The sequence below is a fragment of the Pempheris klunzingeri genome, chromosome 20 (assembly GCF_042242105.1).
Source record: "Pempheris klunzingeri isolate RE-2024b chromosome 20, fPemKlu1.hap1, whole genome shotgun sequence".
Lineage (NCBI taxonomy): Eukaryota > Metazoa > Chordata > Actinopteri > Acropomatiformes > Pempheridae > Pempheris > Pempheris klunzingeri.
The window spans coordinates 10,472,736-10,497,966 of NC_092031.1; the positions used below are offsets into that span (position 1 = coordinate 10,472,736).

Sequence of the window (25,231 nt, forward strand, 5' to 3'; positions counted from 1 at the left end):
CAAGGAATAACATAGTCGGATACTCTCAGAGATAATCATGCGTTTCAGCAATATTTTTGTTTGGTTGCTTTTTTTCTAGTGTGGTCTTGTTTTGAACGTTTTCCTTCCTTAAATTTGATGTCCTGTTTAGTACCCTGACACTAGCTAATTTTATGAGATGAGCTTGAAGACATTTTTTTGAAGTGAAGACATTTTTCTGAAGTCCTTCACAGACAACAGTGCATTACCTTACAGAGCTGTAAAACATGTTTAAATATAATGGATTTTCATATGCTCTATATCTGTGACTGCCGTTCTGACAGTTCTGTTCATGCACCATTGCACCTCCTAAATCCAAAATAAGTCTATTTAAACAGTCTTCTCAGTCAAACTGGGACTTTAGACCTGTCTTGGGCCTCATTGACCAAAAGCAGAAGTAACATCTTTATGCTTATATTTTAAATAAATCATTAGCAAGCAAAATGACCATATATTTGTTCATGAGTAGCCCATTTAACATATAAAACATAACCAATTTCTTTATTTGGTGTAATTAAAATACTTTATAGTTATTTCTGTGGGTACTTTTCAACATATTGGGTTTACAGTAAATAAGTCAAACGAACAGCAGAAAAGTATTTAAAAGGAATAAATGGGTTAGTTGTGAAGGTATTGTTATTGTTATTTTTAAATGTACAGCAATGGAGTCTGTGAAACTGCAAACAAGGAGGTGTTTCAGCACTACAGTTACATTTAAGTGATTTGAAAATAGTTTATACCTACTGTAGGTATATGAAGCCCAAGATGAAAAGGAAATTAAACTGGTCCCTTCATGGTGCGCCCATCTAATAGACAGAACTGCAACAGCAGCTGGTACCCAAACCATCTGAAAACGAAGTTATCTTTTCTGGGATTTGATAAAGTGTTGATTTCACAACAAATATGTCCGTGATTTTACTTCACCAGAAGTATTAATTGGACGTCACCCAAGCAAGCAGCTTAGACTACAAGGACATTATAATCTCCTTGACTCTACTCTTAAATTTTGACCTCACTGTAGCAAAATTCCCGGCGAGTTATAAAGCAAAGAAAGTGCTTTACATAGAAATGTATTGGGGAAAAGAAACACTAAACAAACCAAACAGCAGAAATGCCTCCTCTTTCGAAACGGTTTGGATGGTAATAAGCTCAGACATCTGGCTGTGCTCTGTTCCAGGTGAACATGCCAGAGATGTGGACAAACGAGTGGATCTGTTAGAGATAAAACACTGAAGGTTATCTCTGATCATTCCACGGTGTAATCTTATCATCATTGCCACTTCAAAGTGAAAGGGTAGAGTGAGGGATCTTGAGCCACTTCTTGCTAATTCAGCAAATGCCTAATATCTTATTCTGAAATCACACACAGTCATGCTTCGAGGATTGCTGGCTTCGTAGCTGAAAACAAACCTTGATTTTTCTTCATGGAAAATGGTAATTTACTGGGTGCAATCAAATTGATTTTGCAAATGTGCTGTTATTTTAGTGGCAACTGTGGTTAGGATCCTTGCATATGTACACACACATACACACACACACAAGGAACTTTGGGATCCAAGCAAAGCTAATCAGCAGCGCATAAGAAAGTAATTAGTAGCCACAGCAGCTCCTCACTTGCAAGATGAACCGGTTGTATGGGAAAATGTGTGCATAGTATTGACAGTTACTGGTGTAAAAATGGGAAATACATTGCTTTTCACTGTAAAATACCATCAGCTTCAAAACAAATATTGGTTTTCATTATATGAATAAGATACCTATCATCCTCTCAGTTTCCTGTTCATTTGGTTTGTTGTAGTTTTACTGTTTCATTGTGTTTATTTTTGTTTGTCCTCATTAATGTAACCATATCTTTATAGCCAGCCAAGTATCTGATGTGAATTTCTGCATCTTGGATTCCAAATGAGAATTTAGTCCATGCCAAAAGGACTACAATTGAAGATTTTTACCACTCCACAATATAGTGCTAGTGATTGGTTGGAAGACTGAGGAACAACAGCATGTAGTGCATCCAACTTGACAGATTATAACAGGCTCTAGAGCTCATTTTTAACTAAATTCCGTTAAAACATAAAAAATGTTTTAAAAAATGTAAGCGTTGGAAGCATTAAGATCAAACAAGGATGTGTTTAGATAGAGACATCCAGGCACAGCAATCAAACCAGTAGTTCACTGACTACACTGAAAAGGAGACAATCAGGGAAGCAGTGTCGTCCTTTGCAGTGTGATTCTGCTGTATTCATTGGAAAGAAGGTTTTGTTGTCAGCAAAGTAAAGCTGTCAAGTAATACATTACTGAATGTCACTGATCCACACCAACCACATACATTTGAATAAAAAAGCCATGTTATTCTAGATTTTACTGTTGTATTAGGCAGTTTAATGCTACAGAAAACACTCCTTGAGCAGCTTCTTAGTCAGAAATCCAGGATCCAGGAGCAACTGGTGCATCTGTTTACAGTGCAGCCAAACAAAACTAGGTTGTTTTACTATACGAGTCAGTCAGATGGTGCACAGAGTTGTTTTTCACACAATATTAGGGCACAGTAAAGTTGGTTACCTTGCTGAGGAGTCGGAGGTTCTGCAGCCTGTTGCCTGCAGCTCTTCATCTAACAACTCACTGTGGCTGCTCCATCTTGTTCCAATACTTCGTTGCCTAAATTATAAATAGACCATTGATGAAAACACAAGCGTGTCTTGTTCGTGTTTTCATCAACAGACACATTTTTGATGAACGATCATTAGCACAAACTGCGGTGACAAATACATTGCGCATGCTTTGGCTGCTTCACAATAAAACCCACCCTGTGTTTTGTCAGTTTAACATTTTAATGTGAAACTTAATAGAGCACTGACACAATGTAAAGACAGTGAACAGTAAACATTGAGGCTGTTATCAATGAGGTAAAACTGATTTTGATTATATGCTGCATCATTTCCTGTGAATCCCTCTTACATATGTAGGCAATCTGAATCCAGCTCAGGAATGGCAGACTTCATCACAACCAGTAAAAACTGCTTTATATAGTAAATGTGAATATATGGAATGGCTATATATATGGAATATCGTGTCCCTGCTAGTGTCAAAATCTTGAGGTTGCTGATAAAAACATAAATATAAAATCTATCATTGAAATTACTGCGGTCTGTTTCATTCCCATCTAATCTTGTACAATAAATCTGACGGCACTAGCCATGGGAAAGAGGATGGTGGTGTAGCAATCACATTATAAAATACCTGCCAGCCTTGCATTGTATATGTTGACTGACATGTAGTGTTTAGCTAGCTAGTATTAGTTTACCTGCTTCTTGAAAGTTGTTACATTATTCTCCGCAACTTCACATCATCAGCAAAGCCATATCATCTACATTTTGTCATTCACGTCACAAAGTTAATGCAGCCAGCAGTGGAAAAAATATATATAATAAAAATCAAGCACCCATGAGAGTGATCTCTCTCTCTCTCTCTCTTCCTCCAATAAAATGAATGGCATTAACAGTCTTTATAGTCATTCACAGCGTTCCAAAGGAAGACGTAGCCCATGCTACCTGTTTCAGGAGTGTCCCAATGCGTTAACTGACATTAAATGCCGATAATATAACAAACTGCCCCATGTCAAATGAGTCTAACAGGATATATCTGCTTCTTTGTTGGAAAATGACAAATAAATGAACTTGAAACCTTGAACTTTGAAGCTGGCGTTTTGTACTTGTGTATTATTATTATTAAGAGTCTCTAAACACCATCCAGTGGTCAAGTCGCACACTGTACCTTTCATAAATGTAGTGCATCCTAATACAGGCTGTTACAACATCCTGGCTGTTATTAAGAATAATGGAAATTACTGATGTGATTGTCATCAACAGTGGTGCCAGGACAAAAATGATGAGGATAAAAATAATGATGCACAGTTGATAGGAAATGATTTTCTAAATATTAAATCATAATTCAACAATCATAACAAAAATCAAAGTCAAATTAGATTTTGTTCACTGAAAAAGAACAAGAACATCACAGTTACTGCACTTTGATTTAACACTACTCTCAAACCAATTAAGGCAATCCAAAGCCTGAGTGCAGTGAATATATGTTGTGATGTTTTTTGGGCATAAATATTGACTCATGAAAACATGTTCAATCAGTGCAATATCACTTATTTACCTCTAACCTATTAGGCTTAGTTTTACCCTTTGCATACTGCAGTTAGGCTTTGTAGGCCCAGTTAGAAAGTCAAGTTATTTCTTTGTTGGCTCCAAATCCTCTTATTTTGCTTAATGGCCTTTGTGCTGGGAATGTGGCCTTTGTGCCTTAAAAAATTTCCTACTCCGAAGGCCGAAAGGTCTTGCGCCAAAAATGATGAAATTCTAAGCCTGATGCTCACTATTATTACTTCTGGAGTTCTGTGCCTTTTATTTGTGACATTTATTTTGAGGTCATTCATTCATTCCTTCGCTCATTTATTTCTAATTATGGCCGATTTTCTCCTCCATAGTACCCGTCGCTGCATGTAAACAGAGCGTACATCTGTAATATCAGCCATAATTTTCCACTAAAACCATGTTAGCAGGCAGCACAGCTGACTCTGTTGACAATGCTATCAGTACATGTCAGCTGGCTATTGAGTTGCAGAATGTTTCTCGCTATCAGCATGATTTGTTGAGCATGGGAAAATCTAATTAGCCACCATCATTGGGGATGTTGCTTGACTGACATTGATGCACTCCACGTTGACGGTTTCCATCTTATAATTCCCAGACTCACCCACCCTTCATTTTCATTTCTTTTGCCCATCACTTTCATGTTCATCCTTTTAGCCATGATTCCAAAGTGTGACACAGATAGATATACAGAATTTAACCAAAGGCTAAACGTGGAAGCATATCCGCTGACAACTGCATAGTTGGAGCTCTGCTTGGCTCAGACGGATGGATGATTTGGGTTTATTTTGTTTGCGCATTTGGACAGTGAAACAAATGAGGAGGGAGTCATCTTGATCTCTTTGCAGTATTTTGCACTCCTTTAAAATGTTGTCACATCACTGAAAACAGCCTCAAATCAGCTGTGAAACATCCACCAGGTGCTAAGTCACATTTGTGTCTTTTCTTCTAATGACAATAGAGAATCGTTTGCAGTTAATTTGACCATTTCAACATCCTTTACATTAATGAATGTAAATAACGTAGTCCGGCAAGTCCAAAAGACCAAACTGACCAAGCTGCATAAGATCAAGGGTAATTAAAGCAATAGAGGTCATCTATTTCTGTCCTGGAGCTACATTTGCCTAGACAGGCGGTACATCTCAGCTTCTGCTGGCAATAACAGCAAAACTAGGGGAATTGAATTAGAATTTAATCAATACCAATTCATAGCTGTCCACAAGTTAAAAAATAGCCTTTACTCATATGAAAAACTCACCAATAGGTAAATCATAAAATATTGGTGTATTTACAGAGTGTGTAGTAAATATAGATCACTGTCCACACAGAAAATCTATATGGTTGACATCTGCAGTGAGACTGTGAGGTTATTTCTCCAGCTCAATTCTCTTCCAATTAGCATTGCAGCTATAACTTTGCCTTGCAGTCTCATTTTTCATTTCTAAATGTGAAATCCATTCCTTACATCTTTTAGGGAGGATTTTGTTTTCTCACTGCCTAAAGACTATATTTGTTTTGTGTTCCAGGTGGATCTCAAGGGTTGGATTTTTGCTCTGTCAGATCATTGACCTCCCTATTGTGTGGTTAATATTAACTCCATAATGGTTAATATTATAGCTATAAATTATCTAAGGGATACCTGGTTTTACAAATAGGTTATGAAATTCTGAAAAGCCTCGCAGCAAGATTTTTTGGCAAGCAAAGTAAGATGTTTAAAAGTGCAGGTGAAATGGGAGCAGATATTAGTTTGTGTGTTGGCAAACGTGGTATTTAACAGTAACACAGCCACTCATTAAAAAAACAACCTTAAAATGTTTACCTTTAGATGCAGATTGTAGCAACAACATGGTTAACGTATTCAAACTGCTAACCAATAGGAAGACTGTAGTGTTCCTTTGTTTTGTTTTTTGTCTTGTCTAGCATTTGTACACAGTGCTACTAATAAAACCATAGTAATGTGACGTAATTGCAGGTTCTTGCATCTTTAGAGTCATCAATCTATTTGCAGAGTGGCCAAGGTATAACATTAAATCTACGCTGGATGAATAATGGTGTAAAACATACAAAACTAAAAGCACCGGTGGCTGTTTCAAACGGTCAGTAATGCTCTAGTTGCCAAAGCTCTTAAAGCTTCTGTGATGCGTAACATCTCAGTTTGTGATAATAACAGTTGTCACTATATGGCTGCAGCAGTCAGTCATTTGAATTTGACATTGTTTTGCATTTGCACCCATCTGGATGAACTCAAGGCAGCGAGGTAACGACAGGTGTAATAAACAAAGTAATAAAATCCAGGTATGAATTATAAACAATGTGTTGTTTACTAACACCCACTTCCAATCGGAAGCATTTAGGTTGCATGCAGCCAGTATTATACTGTGAGGTACATAATTATAAAGACACCAGACACGGTATAATGACAGATTTTAAGCTGGGATAAAATGTCATTCATTTCGTATGACAGTGTATTGCATAGAAGTGTCTGCCTGCAGGGAGAAGAAATGCGACCATCTATTCAAGGCTGGTTGGCTAAGGCAGTCAGATTGATCACAATGGGAGCAATCTCTTTTTCCCCCAGACACTTGTTTGGGCTCTGTGTAAGCTGTTCCAGCCGTCTCTATCAGAGCACACTCCTCTAAACCTCTTGCACTTGTAGCCAGTTTGCACAAGTAAACATACCACAATAGACACACAGGATGCACAGCAGCTATATGCAGCCAGTCACTGTAAGATGTGTCCTCTCTTCTCTAGCTAGCAAACTCCCTCTCACACACACACACACACACACACACACACACTCACCCACTCACCTTATTACTTTGTGCCTCAGTGTGAGAGTAGTTATAGACGACCCTAATCCATCTTTTACAGCTGATACTGTAGCTGAGCCACAGGGTTTGGCTTCAAGACAGTTTATCTACAGACGAAGCTCTGTCTTGACTGTATTGTACACTCTGTGTGTGTTTTGGGTGTCTGTAATTGTGTGTGTCTGTGCGTGTATTTGGGAGTGTGTGTGCATAAGGTCCTTGGAGCCTATTAGCATTTGCAATGACTTGAACTCAATCATGCTGAATGTAGCACACAGGATTTAGGTCATAGAGGCAGATCTAAAACATTGGGCACAAAAGGCAGCAGTGTTTTCTTTACAGAAAATACATTTCAAAAAGCTCAAATAAAAACTGCAGTGTCCCCACTCAACAGTGGGTGGCCTTTATATGGGAAAAAAAAAACAGCTCAGCAACTGGCAGAAAAAAAGTTAACCCAACTCAACCTCTTTGATGAGCTCCTGATATGAATACAGATCAGTGGAAACACCTGGAGCCACGTGGCGCTGTGGCTTTTTGCACTCTGTTATGCATCACAGAGCAGAATGATCCCCCAGATACATAAAAACCAGAGCCAGATTTGTACTATGTAGGGCAAGGCGAGAAGTGGGGAAATAGGCATAACTAATATCATTGATGTTTGAGGAGAAAACCACAGCTTAATCCTGCGCACATGATAGTAGTATTTACTCGCAGCTCTTGAGGGCATTCACAGTGTCAGTGTTTTCCACCCATTTCTGATGTAAAAATCATTGAGCATGACACTATGTTGGCCACTCATTGTGATTATACTGTTGACTGACACTGAGACTATCACTGTGAGTATTCATATGCTACAGGGACTATGAAGCTGTAGATGCTGATTATGATTATTATTGTGATTATGATTATTTACTGTAACATCCACAGACGAACAACAAAGAGCGCAGCGCTCCTTATGTGTGGGAGGGAGGATAAGAGAGGTGAGCCATGGGTTACTGTGAGTCTCATATAAAGTAAAATTGTGAACTCTAAAACAAGGTGAGGCGCCTGGGGTGGACAGATAATGACAGCGTTTCAAGAAATGTTGATACTTTGTGTCAAGTGTTAGTCGAGTGTACTGTAAAAAAAAAAAAAAAAAAGATCTCACTTTCCCTCCCCACAGTCTCTTATCCTATAATCATGTTTTAATGGCAATGCCTTCCCCTTTAAGACTAAATTGCTAGTCTACAGCAACACATCCCTCTCACCCTATGATACGGACAACACTTATTTACAAACCCAAGTACTTGTTTGGAGAGGCATTTATCAGTTATCTGTACATACACACACACACGTGTATATATATATATATACATATATATAAGCATGTAAAGCAAATGTATATAAAATGAATACGCGTTCTCGTTCAGCTCTGCAAGTGAGGCGTATTAAATCCATTGAAGTTTCAGATGCACTGAAGTCATTTATCCTCTATTTAACATGTGAGTGATCCGAATAACTCTGAGAGGATCACCATGTCAAAGACAAACCCCCCCCCTTTCATACAATGTGTACAGACAAGACCAGAATGTTACATGCATCTTTAGTTAACCCATTACCAGAAAGAGGTGAATTATTCAGGCCGCTCTCGCTCCTGCGGCGGTGATGTAATCTGCTGCACCTACACCACAAGTCTTGGCACCTAAAGTAAGGATGAGTCAAACAGGCTGTTAGCAAATAAAAATTAAACTCAATCACTCACTAGTAATGAGTTATGTCAGGGATGTATATTGTATTGCCAGTGTTCCAAACAGCACACTTGAACTTAATTACTTTTTCTCTGGCATCATTCCTAAAGGGACATGTAGATGATATCAAAGAGGATAAGCTTTTACACATCTTGTTGACAACAGGGGCTCTAGAGTTTTTTCCCTCTCTCTTGCCATCTTTCTACATTACTGTTTAATAATCACATTATGTTCTTTCAAGGTACAGTTCAAACACCCCAGCTAAATCTGTAATGTACTGCATCATAGTGGAGGCAGCCAACAGTCTGTGTTGTGCCTGTCTGGCACTGTCAGTCACTTGTAAATGGAGAAGTCTAATGAATAATAAAAGTTGCAGAAATGTCCTTGGTGATTCAGGACGATATTGTTTTGATGGGTCTCGTGTGTCTTGAAAATAGTCTGGGTGATCTCAGTCAAAATATTCAGGCAGCTCTGTAGAAATCCTATTGTACAATATAAACTCTTACAGTTGATATCAACTGTATGGCTCTTGGCATTTAAAATCATTCATAGAAACATAATGCAATTTACACCACAGCTGGAGTAAAATGTGTTTTTTACTTTGTGAAATATAAACTGTTGATTCTTTTGCCGTGGCACCTCTGAACATTATTTGAATGCTTTGCAAATCCTCTGTAAACACACCAGGTGATCATCATAAAGAGAGCTGATGGATGATAATTATTTTTCCCCCTATGTGGTGTGTTTACTCTGTATGTGTACAGATAAGACAAAAGTCATTAGAAAATACATCAGAAAATGGATTTTGTTCCAAACAGCAAAGACTACTTACTTTTCTGTAGTCCGGTATGGAAGGACTCAAGTGTTTCTTTTTCCCAGTAAACTTCTAAATTATGAATCCCTAGAAGTGGGAATAATAAATTATGGCAGTACAAGGTTACCTGTGGGGGTTAATAGTGCACAATGCAGATGTCTAGTATCATACGGGGTTGGAGGTGCAAATCTCATGAATATTTAACCTATATGGACTGCTGGTAAAATTCATCCTCATTCTTCAAGAGCGTAGCTTAAAGTGTTATTCTCTTCAAAACAGAATACAGTTTCCCAGTCTGCCACAATTTTTATGTGCACATGCACGCGTGCACACACATACACACATCGAGAGAGTGAAGGCGAAAAAGAAATCTCTGAAGATGAAGAGGAATACATCCCCTTCAGCAGCATCGCCCCTCTCTCACTGTGTCCGTCTCCCCTCACCCTTTTCTTCCCCTCTGTTATCTCTAGTCCTTTGAAACAGCACCTGTTACAGACTCGCAGCTTGGGAGCTTCGTCATGATGTAGTGTGCACTCCTGCGTGATACAGTGCCAGCTCCCAGTTTTGCATTCAGCCCTGCTGATGTGCAAGGCAAACAAGTCGGGACGTCTTCATCCTCCAAGAGCTTAATGACTTCTTGGAGCACTGTAGATAGGGCACGCCACACTAGAACATTCTGTGCTGTGTTGCTCTTTGTGCCATGCGCCAGTTGAAAAAAATGTATTTCGCCAGGTAGCTCAGTTGACATTTGATGGTGAGATTGTGTAAATATGTGTTTATCTTGATGAATGGAATCGGTGCGGCAGCCTTGTTTACTATTAACTGATGCAAATGTAATGATCCCCGCAGCAAAGTGGCAACATTGCATCAGCAATTATACCAGGGTATAGCTCACGAAATTGCAATGTACAGTAAACACTATTTACCAGGGAGGCAAAATGTATTCAAAATAAGATCCAAAAAGTAGTGAAACCATTTTAAAGAATTATGCCAGTGCAGCCTTACTTAACTTTCTTAACCCTGTATTTGCTACCACAATAAAGTGGCTCATTAGTCAGAACCCTAATGAGGTTCTGATTAACTGTGTTTGCATGCACAGTATCTGAGACTACAGTCATTTGACTGACAATCTAGATTTTAATCACAGTGTTAAAGCACTTTAAATCATACATCATTCTTTTCATGTCCTCAGCAAATGAAATAGTTTTATTAATGCTCTGCTTGTCATTAACGTAATTAAGTCAGCCTAAATTTATAATGCCAATTATCTAACTTCTATGCCTGCATTGTGTTTATATCCACATATTTTCTGTTATTGTAATAGAAGGAGAAGTTCCTCAGTGACAGCCATCCGTCTAGCTTTACCTCTGTTTGGCCTCTTCCCGGTATAGCATTGAAGTTTCAAACACAGACACATCCTGGCAGCTGCATATCACTCTTGTATGTAAACAGCTCACATGTGGTAATAGACATCCATCAAACTCGTTCAAGGTATAAATCATGTCTACTCTACCTTTCCCCACTGCGCTGCTGCAAAACACAGATAGAAATATGTATGGTTATGCGATAAAAGGAGCAGACTGTCGTTTTTTTTGGAGGCGATTTGGCATTTTATGTGCTTTTTTTTTTTTTGTTTGTTTTTTTGCTTTTTCACCATAGAACAATCTGGTTAGATTGCAGCCAACTCGGCCTATTCTTCTGTCGTACACCATCAATAACAATGAGAGAAGTGTCAGCTGCTGATTAGGCTTTGATATTGAGATAGAAGCAGGGACGGCTATGTGCGTGTCAGTGCATGTATGTGTGTGTCTGCGCTGGTGATGGGTGTGATATGTTTATGTGTGTATTTCTTATTATTAAAGAAATTAGATCACAGGAGGTCTACTTTTTCTCTTCTCATAAAAAATGGATTCTAGTCAGTCATCGCAACCTTCCCAGTGGTGAAAATAAGGACTGTGGTGGAAAGCAAATGCAGCTCAAATCAACTGCGTGCCCTCAGCCTCCTCCTATTCTGTATTTATACGCGATAAAATAGGTGTGTATCGTGGGCTGCAGCAGGTGGTATATCTCAAAACCAAGTAAATTAAAATAGCACAGCATTCAGCAACCCCACACAGTGAATGGAATTTCAATAATTTACTTCAGTATTTAGCAATTAACATAATACCATATTGCATCTGTGCTTCAATGCATATGCAAATCTTGATTTTATTATGCATGACTTGCAGGTCAAGTTATGGAAATTAGGGGTAACGCCCAAGTCAGTAATACTTAACAACATCAACTGCACCAGTTGGTGTGCAAAATGAAATGTGGCAGTGAGTCAAAAGACTTGGTGCAGTGCGATAAATGTGTCTATTGAGTGTGGTGAGAACCCCTGCTGCCAAATAAGGATTGCCTTGGATAGTGAGACTGAAGAAACTAAGTCAGATAGTTAAAGGAAAACTGATTCATTCCAGCATTATCTGTGGTGTAAATTCTTTGGAGATACTTTTTTGTTAACTTCCCAATCGCCTGGCATAGGTTAAATGAAGTGCCAAGTTTTAGAAGCATGCAGTATCTCTTCCTCCAAGGTTTACTAGTATGTCTGTGTCATGCCTATATACCAACATAAAAAGTTTTTCACTTCATTAATGCAAATAGATGAAGCTGGTGTTAGCAATGTCCTGCAGTTCAGGGTTAGCCAGCTTTAGTCAAGCACATGCAGCTCTTATAAATCAAGACGTGCTGTTGGAATTATTTTAATATAAGAGTTAGGCTCTGACTCTGTTTCACTGGTTCTTTTTTAGTAGCATGCCCATATTATTCAACCCTGCGGGAAGCCAAATGTTCTAATCAAAGATGGAATTTTCAATACACCTACATGTCTCCTTAGAAAGCCATTTGCCTTCAGTCAGAAGAATTGATTTCAGCATTAGTTAAGCATCTATTAATAAAACAATTGCTTTATTTAATTAATGCTATATGAAAAAATAATGAAGCTACACTCAGTATAGGCACAAAATTGTGTGTTTTAATGGAATACTTGTCCATTTCTTTGTCTTCATTTCTTCTTAATGGGAGTTTTACGAATTTGACCAAAGCAGTTGCAACATGCGCATTCCTTTACTCTTAGGGAACTTACATATACAACAAAAAGTCAAAAACATTTTGTTTTAGTCATGACTTAATATCCTTTTATTAAATGCTTGCATCACTGATGTGAAAAGTTAAATTGCTAAACTCAGGCCAATGTAGTTTATGTTATGGAGCTTTGGATCGCATGATTTTCATCAGCAGATGCAGTTTGCCCAGTTGTCAGGGGTGTCAGATGTTAAAATTTCCATTTATTTCTATAGCTATATTTCTCAGGTGAAGAATGAACATCAGCCTTTAAAGCCAGCATGGATGAGAAGTAGGGAAATACAGTTATTTGGTTTCCAGCCAAGGGGTAGATGATTAGTTGGATACCACTCTGCCTGCAAGGTAAATAGCTAGCTTAGCTCAACAACTAAAAAACATGTTGGGGCTCTATGTGTGAGTTGTTTTTTTTGTTAAGCACAGTTTTCCCCTGTTTCCAGTGTTTATACTAGGCTAAGCTAACCACTAGTTCCATCCAGTATTTATCCTGTGAGTGGGCTCGATCATCCCATCTGAGTCTTGACAAGAACGAGAAGAAGCACATTTGCTGTTTTAAAGTACTCAGGAAAAATGGAAACTGCTGTGTCCAGGATCAAGATTGAACTTCGAGCTTTAGCTTAAATAACTCAAGTGTCTTTTAAAACTTTTAGCCATGGTCATTGCCATTGGTTGTCAACAGATGCTGGTAAATGCGAGGGATTAATCCCCTTTAAAATTGTGTTTTCCACCAAAAGCTTGTTAAAACTAGCAATGGCCACCAGATATTGTGCATCCAAGCGTAAGTTACAAGCCTGAGTTAATCTAGTCAGTAAGTGCTCAACACTCTGGGAGCAGTTCTCTCTTTCATCCAGTGAGCTCCCTCTGCCTCATCAGTAATTGCTCATATGCAGTTATTTTATAGGCCATGTGGAAGGTAATATGCATGGGCTTCAGAGGGTAAATGAAAAAGTTTGGTTGACATGATCACATCCCCTTCCCTTCTCTCCTCCTTGAACTGCTTTCCCCTCCCCTTGCAGTCAAACTATCCTCCATTTTTCTCCACGCTAATTAACAGGCAGGATGGTGATTAGTTATGAGGCATCACTCCCCACCCCTCCGTCATCCTCCAGACTCAGAGGTGTGTTTTCTCTGTGACTGGAACATGTGTTAAAAGCAGCTGGGTAGTCACAGACAGCTCTGGAGCAGTGGGGGGAAACATGCTCCGAGTCTATAGCTGCTGCTCCTACACACAGTGGCTGCAGGATATAAGCACACTCGACAAAGCTGTCATCTGTGCCCCAATCCACTCACACACACATCTGGGTTCTCTTTGAGATATTTCCTCCTGAAACACTCCAACACACACATACACAAATACAAGCTCTTGTTCTACCATTTCCCTCACTGGAGATCCGCACCCAAACACATACTCAAAGCGCGTCATTATCTCATATTGTTTGCCATCCATTCAGGCAATCGACGCCATGTTCACACAAACACATTTACAAAGCATTGTTTGCATCTCATCGAGGGATGGCTGAGCTTGTTTCACAGTGCTACAAAGATGGTAGGAGGGGAGAGATGGAGGCATAGACAAACAGTAAGCAACCCCAGACATAAACAGATAGCCAGACAGGCATTCTGCCTTTGGGTTTGTGATTCAGAATACTAAATAGGTGTCTCAGCTCACACCCAGGAATACAAGGTGTGATGTAGGGCAGAGCCAAGCGATGGGAGAGGAGGGATGATTTACCCTTGAAATCCGAGTGGTCGCCTCCGGTTCCTCCCTGAATTTGGTGGTACGTGATTGGCTGTCTGGCTAAGATTGGCACTCTGATAAAAAAAAAAGAAAAAGGAGCAGTGCTTGTGTTTATTTCAAATCAAGGCATCTGTTTTTAACTGGGAACATAGGGATGCCCAAAGTTTGTATCTGCCGATTAGTCAAAGCTAAAGCTTCCCTGTTTCCTGTGATATGTATTTTCCTTACTTACTTTTTTCCTTACAAAAATGAACACAGACGTGTAATTTTAACACTGGATGTAGATGAGTAGAGAAGATAAGTGTAAAGGTCAAAACTCCAGTTTCTCCTGGGATTCTGTCTTATTTTAAACTGCTCCCACAGTGGCCCTGACTTAATTTCTCCAATACAAAAGCCGCTTTAATTTGGTAATTAATCTGATATCTTTGCATTAGTCATTTGGACTTCTGCTTTACGCATCATATGGCATGTCCTTTTGCATATTCAATTTCACTGTAAAATGTTCTGATTTAATGGTCTATCTTTATGGTGATTCATAATAACTTTTTAAATGGATATGCTTTGTCATATTTTTTTCCTCAATGCTTCTATTTCAGATCACTTAAATCATGTTGGCTTTTGCCTTTTTTTTTTCCCCTAAGATGCATACTTCATGCATTATAACGTTATGACTATGACAATGACTATAAAAGTTCAACTGATGCTATTCATCACATAAATTGTTATTAAGCTCGATTATGTATTATGCAAATAATGATAATAATTAGAATTAAACCAGCCCTGGCTCACAAAAGCACAGCGGTCAAAAGCTGAGCAAGACACTGAATGAGTACAATGGAATACTATGGGTTTGCTCATTATATCAGGATTACAGCAATAGTCAGACCAAAGGTATTTATTTCACAGTTTTAAGTATTCCTCATATGGTGGTTTTAGGTTCTAAATATTTGATTTTGTTCATATTTAGCTGTCTATGGATAGCTCTGTGTGCTGCCCAATAGGCCAACATAACACAACATGTATGTGTGTCTGTCTGGAGAATATCAGGGTGTTGTATTTGTCATTTTCAAGGCTGATTAAGAGTTAGAAGTCTGCCTGTGGGAGAGACAATGACAGGAAAGAATCGAGTTCTTTATCCCCTCCTTTGGTTGCCTGAGCTCTGAAGTAGAGAGGTTTTGTGTGTTTTGGTTATTACTTTGGAAATGAAACGACACAAAGAGTTTAAGGTTTAAGATTTAGAGGGGTTTAATTCAAGGGTATTTTTCACACATCAGTTGAACAGTAATGAGTTTCGCTATTTAAAGGTGCAGTTAGACTTTTTACTGCCACATAACACAAAATGACCGTTTCAACGATCACGCCCCGCAGCTTGACAGAGGTGCTGATACTATGAATAGCACTGAGATCCGAAAAGCTTTCTAAAACTCTCAATCTAACGCAACCTTCATTCAACATGGTTTGTACAACTTTTTTACGCAACATCCTACAATTACTGCCCGACTCTACAGTTCCCCTCAGCTGTATGGAGATTTCTTGTCCCTTTTACCTCATTGTTTTGGTTTTCTGGCCCGCAACGTAACTATTTTGGTTCACATCCCTCCTCTCAGTTTCCATCATTTCCAGCCAGACTAACAAAATTAGCGACTTGCTAGTGAGCACAGTAGATGGATACTATTATTATTATTATTATAATAAACACAAATTCATACCAAATTAGCACTGTTCCATCTAAACAACGTCACCTGTACTATTCCACCCATCATTGCATCAGTGTTTCCTGGGGACCAAAACAGACACCCAGTGAAAATGCAGATCCAGCTGCGTTTAGCACTAACATCAGCTTTGAGTGTGAAATTAGTGGGCCACCATGTAGTGCGTCCTATTTACTTACATCTACTGTGCAGTTCCACTCTGCATTATAGAGAAACAAACAGGAGAGATGAGAAACTGCCCACACTGAGCTGAGACAATCTGAACAAATGGAGCTGCAACTGCAGCTTGAGATGTAAAAACAAAGAAAGATGACGATCTATCAGTTTTCGCTCTTATCTCAGCTTAAACCAACAACTTGTGATCTCCACTGCTGCTCAGTTTGTTTTACATAGCTCAGTTGTTGTTGGCAGTGTTTTTTTTATTATTTATTTTGCTTCAAGCTATCAGGTCAGGCCAAGCTGAGTGAGATTGAACAGTCCACTTTTGCCTGTCACTCATCTTATTACATTATACTTTTCGTGAGATGCGTGACACTTGTGGAAATGTAGTGGACAGATATTGACTGATAATGTGCAAGTGTAAATCCCCCTAGTTTCCCTACAATATGTTATCGACTGATGGACTAGAGGAAATATAGACACGTCTGACATGTCGCTCACTCATGTACAAGTTGATGTTGAAACAGACACATCAAAGCAAATCCCCCGATTGTCTCCTCTAAGCCGTGAAAGAGCAGAGGGATGGATCAGCCCACTGAATGTGCTCAAAGTATGGCCACTATTGAAGATGGGAATAAAAAATGCCTAAGTCCTTTTTGAGACAAAAACTATTGAGGATTGTGCCAAACTAGGGCCGAGTGCTCCAAACTTTTTATTTATGTCCTGATTTTTTTGTTACTTTGCACGTTTTTGTAAAATATTCTTTTATTTTGACAGTACAAGTATGTTTTTTAAGGGGTGTATTTTTTCATTCCTTTGATAATGAAGTTATCAGCACATGATTGGTAAAAATGCCCAAGAATTAGACATATTTCAAGACGTATAACAACCATACAGAGCTTTTGTATATTAAAGGATATCTAAAACATTGTAACATACACAGGCAGTCTTCAAATGTCATAATTTCAGTGGATGTTTTTATGACAGCTGCTGAAGGATCTGCACGCATTAACAGTGCAGGGATATTTATTTGATGATGAAGGCAAATATGTGGACTGTGCCAGGACTTTGTTTATACGAGTGCTCCAACTATGGCAGCCTCCCTTCTACTGTAGATCATGCGCTGTCTGCATCACGCCAAATACTCTCCATCCCAGTCCCCCATTTCTTCCACTGGGACCTGGCATTCCTGTCAGTCATGTGCTATCAGTGAGGCTGCAGGCGCTGCTTAGGCCTGCCCAACTATCTTCCCCTTCCTCTCTTTCTTCTCACCCCACCCCTCTGAACGGTGTCTGTGTATCTCCCTCCACCACCTCAGTCCTCAGTGAGCACTCCACTTTTTACCGTCCATTCAGTCTTCTCTCCTTTTTTCTCAACTTTCCTTATCTGAGAGTCTCTCCAGCTGATAGCTCATGCTGTACTTTGTTAACTTCTTGCTTGGTTTGTCTTACTTCTAATCTCAAAATTTGTTCTTTTTTTTTTCTCCCTGGCAGGTGTAAGGAGGGTTACCATGGACTACGCTGTGACCAGTTTGTACCCAAGACAGATGCTATCTTGTCAGATCCAAGTACGCTCTTTTTTTCTACCTCTCTTCTCTATTTTTTTTTATCCAGCCGTATTGCTGTATTGATCTGTGACATGAAAACAAATTCAAGTACATGTTACATGCCCACAAGCAAATCTCTGACTGTATGTATCAACAAGATAAATATAAATCAAGGGAGATCTGCCTTATATTGACTCTTGCAGCTCAGGATTGTGTAGTAAAACTAGCTTCTGGATCACCCTGGGGCCTCAGGGTTAATGCAGCAACCATGACCACATCGTCGCAGTTCAAGTCTGACTGGGGATGTTGGTTGCATGACGCTTCCTATCTTTCTCTCCTTTCACTCCCTTTCCATTCTCTATTACCTAAAGCATAAAATAGCCCAAAAACAATAAAAAAAAAGTCCAAACTGATTGTTAGATAGATAGAATTTCTCATTATCATAGCAGAATATAATATCTTACATACTTCCCCGGGTAAAAAAAAGTTTTGTCTTGTCTTATATATATATTTCCGACCACTTGTGGTGTTGTAGAAAGCCTGAAATGATTATTATAGTATAAAGCTACATAGCTAAAGTTTATTGTCTAAAGGCCCTTACGCACCAACTGTGATGCAAATAAACAGAAAAAATTTGTAACTAATTGAGACAAATTTAAATTCGACTGACTATTCACATCAAGCGTGTAATTACAATTTTATGGTCCTAAAAAAATTGCTACACGTGAAAGAGAGAGACATAGACTGCATTACTTAACCCTTGTGCTTCCCTAAATCGTCTTTCCACAGCACTCAATGTTCACTGCGCTTAAATACAGCAAAGCGCATTACGTTTCTAAATACATACAGGAAGCACTGATATACAAGCACCATCGTCATACTGAAGCTCATTTGCTTTTCCTCCTCCACACGTTGTCTTTGAAATTGTTGTCGTTATTGTTCTTTTCCCTTTTATCATGCAAAACGGAGTTCTGTGAAACAAAGGCAATCAAACGATCTGCCATGTTGAATGTTTTGGATATGACGTCATTAACAACACGCTTTGATTGGTCAGACGTGTACGCGCTGGAGGCGAAACTCGGGGGAAGTCAACCTTGGTCAGAGAAAATAAAATAAAATGTTGTTGAGCGAAATTCCGCCACTGATGTGACAGCTTGAACAGACTGGATAGCGGGCTGAAAATATAATCAATGTGCAAATTAATTGCAGGGGGAAAAAAACATTTCTGGTGAACAAAAGGCCTTAAGAGGCAAAGTTACAATACCTGTGTTACAGTTTTTGATTCCATTCCATCTTTTCATAACAGGTGGTCAAGCATAGATGGATGGTGTAATAATGTGGTGATTTTCATTGGAATCTCAATCAGTCAATTATTAGAGCAATGAAAAACATTATTCAGTTATTAGACAGTCAGAATGTGTAACATGAGACTGTTTCTTTACTGGTTTACACAAGCACAGTGCTACTGTGCAGACAGTAGAATTAAACCCTGTGCATTAAACCTCCTGTATCTTTTAATGTGGTCTTTAATCTTGCTTTGCTTTAGTGGCACTAAAAGGAAGAAAAGTCTTCAGTTTCCTATTGTTCGTGAAAAACAATTCCCCTGGAGTCTTTGAATCCCCATGACAGCTGTGTAGTGTAGTTAAAAAATAAAGTTAAAGTCAGAGGTACAAGGAAGAGAAATTGGAGGCCCCAGAGCCGTTCCCATGAGACTGCAGCTATACAAATTCACAGTTTTATGGAGTGACTTGGCTCCTCTGCACCAAGAGTCAGTCAAACTTAACTCCTATTGCCTTCTGTTTGATGCCACTAGGCCCACTGAGAGTCCATTAATGGGGTCACAAGCTAGTGTCAAGAAACATGTTTCATGCTCCCTCATGGCACCCGCTTTTCAGGATGGGGTTTGTTTTACCTTCTATAGGCGGACATCAATTTTCCTGTGTCTCCGGATGGGGAGATTCTTATAATTTTCTTTCAGATAAGCTGAAAAGCGCAAAAATTGACACCTAAAGAAACAAATACAGTAGATGACAACATTTTATAGTAAATTTTCATTTATTAAAACTGTATAAGACAATAAGCATTGGAAGGTAAAATGTAAAAGAGGGTTTGTTTAATGTGTTATATGCATTTTATGTATTCATGTAGTAAAATATATAATCTACATATTAATATTTACAAATTTAAAAACTGCAATTCTTGCAGTGAATGAGCTCTTCAACTATTTACATACATCACTAGGATGCGCACCTCTTCAGTCATGCTGCCATGACTGTGGCTTTCAGAATTATTCTTGAGAAAAGATAACTGAGTATCTCAAGATATCACAGGATTGAAGAAGAAAACTAAAATGGATGGATTTTATCAGTGCATTGTACAAACAATACACCTTTCAGGAGACTAAAAACTGTGAAAAGCATATTTTACAGCAGTAATGGTAAGTCCAGTTTGATCTGCATGAGGAAAAAGCAAGAATAAGAATCTCCCAGACAACAGCGTTGACTCTTAACCTACAAAGCTATATTTGCACAGTTGATGCTCTAAGAAAAAAGCTATTAACATACACATATGTCTACAAGGGATAAAACTCTGTCACTTCAACGTTTACTATATAATGATATACATGATAAATGTCATTAATATACTAGCATACACTGAAAGTATCTATTGATACACAAAATAGCTGGATGGATCAGTAAATAACCATCAAATAATTTGAAAAAAACATAAAATGCTTATTTAAGGTTTGTCAAAATATGTTTAATAAATATTCAGTTGTAATTTTGTGCCATGAGCTCATTCTCAACCTTCTAAGAAAAACAATTATTAACAGCTGAATACAAAACTGTACACAAATTGTTGTGTGTTGCCACTCCACCCAAACACCTGTTCACCAAAGAAAACTGTTTTGGCCACAACTGATCAACCGCCATAAAAGATAAATGTACCCTGGTAGATTTAAGAGAGGAATGAAGCCTATTTTGATCTCTGTTGACACAGAGTAATCTAAAATTTACCCAGATTACCAAGGGTTTTGAGGATTATCCTGCTTTCAAAAGCCAAATCATGTAATAACATACACACATGCATGCACACACTAACAATAACTAAAAAGTGGGGCAGGCTACAGGGAAATTCAATTCATTGTACATATCTGTGTCAGTGTGTGCATTAGCGAGTTTGTTTTTACATGCATGTTTTCATGCAGAGTTTAATGCTACCTCTTCATTCATTGACGTGGGAACATTAGACACAAATCACACCCTGAGGTGAGAGTAGTTCCATCTGCCGTGCACACTTTTCTCTTTTCACCTTTTTTTTCCACTGAAATCAATCTCTGTGCACCTTTCAGTCCGAAATCATCCATCGCCCCTCGTCTTTTGTCTCGGTATTGACTGGCCACAAAGCTACCACTCAAAAGAGCGGTCCGCAGTGCCTTGCGCAAAGTGCCACTTCATCATACACAAATCCTTACAGAGGTAGAAAGAGAAGTGGAGACTGTCGTGCACATCTCAAAAGCCCAGGGACAAAAGAAAAAAGAAGGCTCCCTGCTAGGTACTCCTGCTACACCATTGTGAATTCAGCTTTGGAAAGGAAGAGGAGGGGGTGCTGGGGTCTTACATATTGGTGCACAGTGGGGAAGTGGAAGGGGCTTTAATTGGAGGCATGGGAGTGTAGGGAGGCTGCAATTTAGTTTAAACCCGGTAAAGAACCGGAATGAGCTTCTCCCCTAACTGTGAGTCCAGGGCATGCCACTAATGGTGTTATGTTGGTCCAGTGGCACCTTTGAGACTACTGTGATGATGTTTGATGGAAGATAGAAGAGGGAGGTGAGCCAGCTTTTAGTTTTACCCAGCTGACTTACAAAGAGGAAGAAGGCATGCCTCTAATTTGAACTATTTATCTCCAGCAGATATTAGGCCTGGGGTTAGTAGCTACACAGAATATTGGATTTAATAACACACACACACATACACAGTCTCCCCAGTTCCCTGTTCACCCAAGTGAAGGAGGGGATTATGGATTTGATTCACTCCTGCCATTGTCTCTCCCACTCGGCAGATTTCTGTCTCTTAATCCGGCCAAGAGCATCTGACATGATGCACAGGTATTCTCCAAGCTTGCTCAAGGCTCCCACAAGACACCGTAAGTGATTCCCCAGGGTGCTTTGAGTTGCCAGTGAGAAGGATTGGTAGCCTGTACGTATTATGATTGGTGAATGTCTCCAGACATGGCAATTCCAGGGGAAGGGATGCGTATCAGTGTTGTAATGACATCATCTGCACAGGCTCTGACAGTCAAGGCGATTTAGAGTGGAATAGTGTTGGCTGTTGCCATGGGCAATCACGGGGGAATGGCTTGAATGGATAATACAGATCAGGAATCATCAGTAAGACAGTGCATTCACTTCTTTGGCCTTGCCACAGTGACAGTAAGCGCCCGGTAACAAAAGTGCCGGCCACATCATAATCATGCAGTTATATCTCAAAGCTGCTCATGGCAAAAAGGAAAATGTCCACCGCCCAGAGTTGATCGGCTCTCAACTTTTGTAATCATTAGTTTGTGAGTTGCCATGAGGGTGAGTATGAATCAGCAGGAGTTTGTTTAGGATCTGATCTAGCCATGACCCACAATGTTTACACTTTTGTTTGACCTGTGTTTGACGTCATGAATATAACCGTGAAATGGAGCAGTGATATCAGGCTTTTCTTTGGAAAACAAAAGAGGATGTGCTGAAAAAGTGAAAATAGCTGTGTTTCTATGGAAGTTTCTTATATTAACTGAATGCTGCTCTTTATGGGAGTTCTAGTGTTCAGTGAAAAATATGATTACACCCTCCTATTTAATAAAAAAAAAAAAGCATCATTTCATTTGTTAAGAGATTGATTAATTTGGGCATTTCAGACCTGATTGTAGACTTTTCTCTCTTGTTAGCATTGTAATCATGAAAATCCCCTTTGCTTCATTAAGAATCTGCCAGGCAGGCATACAGTAAATGACAGGCTCGACTTTGTATTTAAGCAGTTATTTTAACACTGGTGGGTCAAAATACTCACTGAAACTTTCCCAGAATGTGATAAGTTTGCAAATTGTATTTCAATTTAATCATTCACATTAAAAAGATCTATTTCATCCAGCCACACCCCTTAATAGAGTGAGATAACCCTGTCCAATTATTATAATCCATTCATCCCTATGTTCATTTGTCTTTTGCCTATCTGAATCGTGCTCCAGTTTTCTGGGGTGTTTTTATTTTTCTTCAGACTTATAATGCCACATCACTGACACATTTTCCCATGGTACAATCATAATGCATCTGGGAACAGATGTTTTGTTTTGTTTTTTGTTTTTTTTTGTCTCTGTTAGCCACTTTTTTTGAGAGTGCCCACCACATAATCTGTCAGGAGCTTGGCAAGCCACATTCTATTTAAAACTCAGACCACCTCTGTCAGAAAAGCAATTACTAGTGAGGGTTTCATTTTAATTTAAATGAGATTACATTACAGTGACATGAAAAAGAGGCACTGTCAGGATGGAAAGAACACGAGTGCTCCTTTTTATCTGTTTCCCCAGCACTGGGATTGGGGGGAAAGACTTAACTGCATGAAGAAAGGCCGTGTGTGTGTGTGTGTGTGTGTGTGTGTGCATATGTGTGTGTGTGAGAGAGAGAGAGAGACAGAGAGAGTGAGTTTGTGAGAGACAAAGACATGCAGACAAGAGTGCCACGCACTGTATGTCTATGGGCGCGCATGCATGTGAATGTGTGTGCTAGTGTGGTGCATCTTAAAGCGACCAGTTTGTGAATATTGAAAAGCTATGCTTGGAGACAGAGGAGAACAATTACTGCAATGCCTCAGGCTCAAATCAATATAAAAGGCCTGTGCAAAGCAACGTCAGTGACATAAAGCTATATGATATGTCATTTTCAACTTTTATTTCATGATCCTTCCTCTAATCCTCTCGGCTCCCATATCTTTGTTGTTTTCTTTCTTCATTCAAAGCCACTGCAGGCTGTGTGAATTCAGAGTGTATCACAGAAAAGCATACCAAGCATCTAGGGCTGGCTGGCTCATTACCTGGTGCACAAGGGAGAGCCATGTCAGAGAAAACTTTATGGTCTAGTGGCAGCATGTGTGTGTGTCTCCCAGCGGTAAATTCTGAAGTAAGATAGAAGCACATCATGTTGTAACTGTTTTATCCCCTCTCTCTCACTCTCTCTCTCTGTTTACTCACTCCCTTCCTCCCCTCATGCTATCTGGCCTTGAATGGAACAGCGGATGAACTTGGGATCGAGTTCATGGGTAAGAGGACTTTTCATTGACTGTGTGGAGTGCTTCATCTTCCATGTGCCTTACATCTGTGAAATACCACATACAAAAACACACAATCCAGCACAACAAGGCCACTCACCTTGGAAAATTAATGCGGGCCAGTCGCCATGGAAACACCGTGGTGGTGAATTAGGTGTATTCTGTCTGCATGAAGAACAGCACTGTTCAGACACGAGTGATGTAATGAGGATAGGGCAAGACAGACAGATGGCAGCAGTTCATGTGTGAATGTTTTTTCTGATCTGCCACTTGTACGTATGTATTAGTTTAGCAGCAGTTTCTGAAACTGTTACATTATACATGGTGTGAAAAAAATAATTGTCGGTATATTGAGTTACATCTAGATCAGGGGAACTGATCTAAAAACCTTAACAAACGCTAGAAGTCTACGAACGGAAGAAGAGGCAATGAAAATACAATTTAAACCACTTTGGAATTCCATTGATATCACTTTAGGTACCTTTTCACCTTCCAGGTGGTTAACAAATCTTTAAAAACCAAATTATCTAGTCCCCTTCCTCCAAATGATTAAGTCCTCTTTAATAATGACACACTGTTCTTTGTCCAGAGGGAATACACAATCTTAACCCCCCCACACACAGCCTCTACCGCACTTGTAATGTTTTTCATTTTCTCATTGCAGTCTTCTCCTTGCTCTCTGGCTCCCTTTTGTGCATACATAAAAACCCACATTGCATGCTGTGAAGTTTTCCATTAATGTGGCTTCATACGCTGCCATCATGTCATACACTTGCTCCAGGAAATAGAAGACGACGCTTTGAAAGAGAAGCCTGCCCTGCACCCAGCATTCCTCAGCTCAGTGATTTTAATCAGGGGTCTAAATTAGTTCAGAATGCTATTGCAGGTGGGCGGATGCATTAGAGAAAATGAGAACAGGATTGATCGATTGATAGCCGGACAGATGACAGACAGAAGCACAGATAGTTTTTTTTGGTCCTGGGGTAAGCACTCTGCATTCTCACTTGCTTATTCATTGTGTTCCATTATGACTTCCTCTTCTGCTTTAGCAATGACTCTTTTGATAGCTGTTATATAAGTCCGATATGTGACAGTCTGACTCTGAGACAGCCAGTCTGAATA

The 25,231-nt window shown here is 39.3% G+C and overlaps 1 protein-coding gene across 1 annotated transcript in view; it reads left to right on the plus strand.

The window, feature by feature from the left end:
- The window catches only part of nrg3b (neuregulin 3b), a 173,562-nt gene that overhangs the window by 128,446 nt on the left and 19,885 nt on the right, over positions 1-25,231 (plus strand). Inside the window, exons 3-4 of the mRNA XM_070852349.1 lie at positions 17,746-17,819; positions 24,074-24,100. Of these exons, the coding sequence (XP_070708450.1) occupies positions 17,746-17,819; positions 24,074-24,100 (101 nt within the window). The remainder of the gene's footprint in view (positions 1-17,745; positions 17,820-24,073; positions 24,101-25,231) is intronic.